We start from the raw sequence: 5,670 nt of genomic DNA, 5'->3' as shown, positions 1-5,670 counted from the left end.
CACAGCTAGCCCACTTCGCCCAGAGCTCCCTCCTACCCCATAGCCAGCCAACAGGCATTCTCTTCCGAAGCCTGTTGCTGGTTTGTTATGTATCTCTTGCTTCTCCTTTCTAAGTCTCCATACTTCTAGCTGTACAAGGAAGACAATGTCCAGTTTCCCAACTCTGACTATATATTAGACCATATAGTAAGAGGCTCAGGGGGCTGCAGAGATGGCTCAGCAGTTAGGAGCTAGTACTACTCTTGCAGAGGACCTAAGTTTGAATCCCAGCACCCACATCGGGTGGCTGACAATCACCAATAACACCAGCTCCAGGGGGATCTGACGCCTTCTTCTGGCCTCCAAGAGCACTGCATTCACATGCACAAATCCACAAAGAAATACATACACATAATAAAAAACAGTTTTAGCTGGGCTGTAATAGCGCACACCTTTAATCCCTGCACTTGGGAAGCAGAGGCACACGAATCTCTTGAGTTTGGGGCTAGCTTGGTCTAGAGCGTGAATTACAGAAGAGCCAGATCTACACAGAGAAACTATGTCTCAAAAAAAAATTTTTTTTAAGCCTTAAAGGGGGAAGGGGGGATTTGTAGGGTACCATGAGTTGGGAATGTAGCTCAGCTAGCAGAGCACTCTCCTAACATGCATAGCCCTGAGCCCCATCCCCAGCGCTGCATAAACAGGGCATGGTGTCATATACCAGTAAGAACAGCACCGGGAGAGTAGAGGCAGGAGGATCAAAAAAGCTCAAGGTCCTCCTGAGTACATAGCAAGCTTAAGGCTAACAATATGAGACCCTATCACAGGGGAAAAAGGAAAAAGTAGATAAAAAAAAAAAGTAGATTGTCTAGTGACTGGAAAGAAAAGAGGACACATTTGTGATATAAACAACCCAACAAAAAGTCAAAAATGTTTTTGAGGAACCACCATCATAAAAATGAGTAGTGACGCCGGGCGGTGGTGGCACACACCTTTAATCCCAGCACTTGGGAGGCAGAGGCAGGTGGATTTCTGAATCCGAGGCCAGCCTGGTCTATAGAGCAAGTTCCAGGACAGCAAGGGCTACACAGAGAAACCCTGTCTCGAAGGGAAAAAAAAAATGAGTAGTGACAGAGGATACAGGCCAAGAGAGTGTCCCAAGATGATGCACTAAGGCGCTCCACATTTAGACACCAGCAAGAGAAGAGGAGAAAGAAAAGGATGCTAACACCGCGCAGTGGTGGCGCACACCTTTAATCCCAGCACTTGGGAGGCAGAGACAGGCAGATTTCTAAATTTGAGGCCAGTCTGGTCTACAGAGTGAGTTCCAGGTCAGCCAGGGCTACACAGAGAAACCCTGTCTCGAAAAAAAGGGGGGGGGGGTGCAGAGGAGGGGAGAGGAGGGGTAGTAGTAGTAGTAGTAGTTAGAAAACGCCAAAGAGTAAACCAGCGGTCAGAGTGCTTGAACTGTTTCTGAAGCTTCAGTGTCCTGCCTTGAGTTTCTGCCCTGACTTCCCTCAATGATGGACTGTGTCCTGGAAGTGTAAGATGTAATAAAACCTTTCTATTCCTAAATTGCTTTGGCCATGGTGTTTGTCACAGCAACTGAAAGAAAACTAGCACACCCAGTACGGTCACGGTCACAACCCTGGGTACCCAAAATAACGATAGTGATAAATGGCTGGCGATGCAGGTCAGTGGCAAAGCCTTTGCCTAGCAAAGTCCTGTGTACCACTTCCACCATTACAAAACGATGATGGTGATGATGGTGGCTAGGAATATAACTCAGGAGCAGTGTTTCCCTAGCGTATGCAAAGCCCACATCACAAGATAGTGATTATGACTGGGACGTATCTCTGGGTCACACTACTTCCAGAGCACGTGCGAGGTCTTGGGTTCCATTCCCAGAACCAAAGGAAAAAAGAAAACTCTATCCTTCGAACATACCCTCCCCAAAAGATGCGGGAGGGGAGCGGGTTCCCACACCAGCAGGATCCCTCCCCTGCCGCCCCACCTCCAGGTACTTCCGGCCCGTGCACCCCGCCCACCCGTCCTGCTCACGGGTCCGGAGGTCTAGCTGCCAGCGCCTCACGGTCCCCAGGTTATCCCGGTTTCCCCTGGTCGTGTCGCTTACACTTCCATGTTGCCTCTGCCTTGGCGTACGCAACCACAGGAAGAGAAAAACCTCACGTTGCGCCGGCGCTGCTCTGCTCACCAGTTCAGTGTGTATGCCGCAAGGCACTCTGGGACCGCCGTGATGCATGCTGGGATCGCTGCAGGGCACGCCCGGATCCTCCTTAATTCTAAGTGTCCCTACCCTGGTCTAATCTCACTCAGACTGTCAGGCGATTTCGTAGTGCAGGTTTTGTTAGGGTTTGCCTTGGCCGCCTTAAAATCCCTAAACCGGGCATGCTGGCTCGCTCATACCTGCAATCCCAGCACTCGAGAGGCTGAGGCAGGAGGATTGTTATGAGTTTCTGGCCAGCCTGAGCTACATAAATGACTTTCAAAACCATCGGGGGCTATTTGAGACCTTGTGTTTTTGTTTTTGTTTTTGTTTAAAAAACAAACAAAAACGGAAGCCAGGCATGGTAACACAAACCTAATTCCAACAAGGGAAAGAAGGAGACAGAGAAACCCAGTCTCAAAAGACGGAGACAGAGCTGTCTTAGAGACACACTTAGGAGGCTGAGGCAGGTGGAATGCCTTGAGTCTGAAGACAGCTTGGGCAACATGGTGAGTTCTAGTCAACTTAGGCTATGTAGAGATCCTTTTTCCCATACAACCCTTAAAAAATGGGAGGGGGGAGACAGATTTTCATTATGTAGCCTTTCAAACTCAGAGATCTGCCTGCTTCTGCCTCCCAGTGCTGAGATTAAAGTGTGAGCCACCACTGCTCAGCCGTGTTAAAATGGTTTGCAGGTAATTGTGTCTGAGCAGTTTATAAGAAGTGGAGGGTGACTGGCTGGTATGGTGGCACATGCCTGTAATCCCTCCACTTTGGAGATGGAGGCAAGAAAATCAGTTTTTCATAGTCATCTTCAGCTACATGGGGAGTTTGAGGCCACCACAGGCTACATGTCTCATAAAAAAAAGTGTGTGTGTGTGTGTGTGTGTGTGTGTGTGTGTTCAACAGGTACATCCAAGAATGATGGTACATGTCTATAATCACAGTACAAGAAGCCAAGGCAGAAAAATGAGTTCAAACAGGCCAGCCTGGGGCACTTAGTAAGACCCTATTTGAAAATAAGAAAAAATTGAAACAAAATTAAAAATCATCAAGTAAATAAAATGTCATCCTGGGGCCAGCTAACACAAGACTGAAGGGTGCCCTGTACCTGTCTTGAGCAGAATGGGTCCCACAATGGTGTTCATGGTGTTAGTCACTCAACAGTCTTACAGTGGGCCCAACAGTCTTACCCACTGGGCGCTGGTGATTCAGATATGAATAATACACACTCTCCAAGCTAGCTGACAGACCACTTGGGGGGACCAGTTCAGGGCATAAATAACTATGACAGACTGTGTTTAGACGCCAGCAGAGTCAGGGGAATGACTAACAAGGACAAAGAGGCGTCGCAAAGCCAGGCATGTTTGAGGTGTATGGAAAGAGGATTGTTCAAAACCAAGGCTTCAGAGATAGACTGGTGGAAGAGAGGCCTCAGAGAGCCCTGCCATAAACTGCTTCAGAGATGAGTGCAGGTAGGGGAACTGGCTGGCACCCATGTTCAAATGGTATCCACCTAGGCACCTGCACAGTGGGCTCAACCTGGTGGATACATTAGTGAGTGTCTTGAACTACCTGGCTTTTGTTGAGTTTGTTTGTTTTGAGTCAAGGTCTAAGGAGCCTGGGGTTGGCCTCAGAATGGCTACGTAGCCAGGGATTCCCTTGAACTCTCTATCCTCCTGTCTCTACCTCCCAAGCAGTTCTGGAGATGCTTAGGAAAGCACTTCCACAGGGAGCTGCATCCCCAGTCTTTCCTTGTCTTTTGTTTTCATTCGACGGACAGGAAAGGCAGGTGATTGTCATGTGAGGCTTGGTGGCAACCCTGTTAGCTGGTTGTTCATTAATGTGATCCCTCGGGTAATTAGCCTCTGACTAGTCAGATCTTGGAGAGCTTTCCCGGGCAGACGTTCTGGTTTTCCTGAGATGCTAGTCTGCACACTTCCTGTCTCTAGGCGTCTTCAGGCAAATCACTCCTTCTTTCACAGACTCTCCTCTCCCCACCTGGAGGAGCTTGGCGATGATCAGGACTGCCATGATAATGCTCTGCCAGATATGGCTGGAAGAGAGGGCAGCAACCACTGTGGAGACCAGGTATGGGTGTCTATCCTGGAGGATGCATGTATGTATTCTGGTGCCAATGGCAGTCAGAGGAGCTCGTGAGAATTTAAAAAGATTATCCATATAAAATATTTAACACAGTGCCTACAATATGTTACAACTCAAGATATTGCCAGGTGTCATGGCACACACGTCACTCCAGCCCTTGGAAGGCTGAGGCAGGAGAATGTCAAATTTCTAGCCAGCCTGAACAACACAGTGAATTCAAGTCTAGCTACATAGAGAGTTCTTGCCTCAACACACACAACAGAGCAAATAAAGGAAATATTCATGATTACTGATACTTTTTTATTCCATTCATAGAGGTGATGCCTCACTGGGCAGTGGTGGTACATGCCTTTAATCCCAGCACTTGGAAGGCAGAGGCAGGCGGATTTGAGTTCGAGGCCAGTCTGGTCTACAGAGTGAGTTCCAGGACGGCCAAGACTACACAGAGAAACCCTGTCTCGAAAAACAAAAACAAGAGAGAGAGAAAAAGGGGGGAGGAAAGAAAGAGGGAGGAGAGAAGGAGGGAGTATACCTCTAGTTAATGCCCCTAAATAGGAGGCAGGGAGTGTGCCTCTAGTTAACGCTCCTAAATATTTTTCATTTGTTTACTTGACACAGGGTCTCATATAGCCTAGTCCCACCTTGAACTCACCTATGCAAGTGAGGATAGACCTGGAACTCCTGACCGTGCTTCCACCTCCTGAGTGCTGGGATTCCAGGCATGAGCCACTATGCTAGCTTTAAGCAGTATTAAAATTCAAACCCTGGCTGGGCAGTGGTGGTGCATGCCTTTAATCCCAGCACTTGGGAGGCAGAGGCAGGCAGATTTCTGAGTTCAAGGCCAGCCTGGTCTACAGAGTGAGTTCCAAGATAGCCAGGGCTACACAGAGAAACCCTGTCTCGAAAAACCAAACCAAACAAAACAAAAAATAAAACAAAACGAAAAACATCCATAGTCCATAAGGGGCTGTAGGGATGGCTCCGTGGCTAAGAGGATGTGTGTGTTGCTCTTGCAGAGAATCCAGTTTCAGTTTCCAACTCACATACAGAGGTTCACTGTCATCTGTAACTCCAGTCCCATGGATGCTGACATGCTCCTCTGACTGCCATTGGCACCAGAATACATACATGCATCCTCCAGGATAGACACCCATAGCTGGTCTCCACAGTGGTTGCTGCCCTCTCTTCCAGCCACGTTCCTGATACTGTGCTGATTCGGGTAAGCCCAGACCTCCTGCTTTGAGAATGAACAGTGATAGACTGAAGGAAGCCCTGAGTATTAACCCTCAATTGCCCATTAGGATATCTTTCTAGACTCTCTAGAGAATACCAATTGGGCTACATCCCAACTTTTGGGA

General features: G+C 48.2%; 1 protein-coding gene across 4 annotated transcripts in view; it reads right to left on the bottom strand.

Moving 5' to 3' along the window:
• Crcp (CGRP receptor component) overlaps nt 1-5,670 on the bottom strand; it is a 35,956-nt gene that overhangs the window by 27,060 nt on the left and 3,226 nt on the right. Inside the window, exon 1 of one of the 4 annotated variants that reach the window (XM_031338106.1) lies at nt 2,114-2,228. The exons of 2 other annotated variants lie outside the window; for them this stretch is intronic. In XM_031338106.1, the coding sequence (XP_031193966.1) occupies nt 2,114-2,121 (8 nt within the window). In that variant the 5' untranslated portion in view covers nt 2,122-2,228. Of the gene's footprint in view, nt 1-2,040; nt 2,229-5,670 lie in introns of those variants that run through there. One more of the 4 variants, XM_031338108.1, reaches the window with a different exon arrangement.

Source organism: Mastomys coucha, unplaced genomic scaffold (assembly GCF_008632895.1).
Source record: "Mastomys coucha isolate ucsf_1 unplaced genomic scaffold, UCSF_Mcou_1 pScaffold22, whole genome shotgun sequence".
NCBI classification, from domain to species: Eukaryota; Metazoa; Chordata; class Mammalia; order Rodentia; family Muridae; genus Mastomys; species Mastomys coucha.
This window is presented reverse-complemented; position numbering and strand designations above follow the sequence as displayed.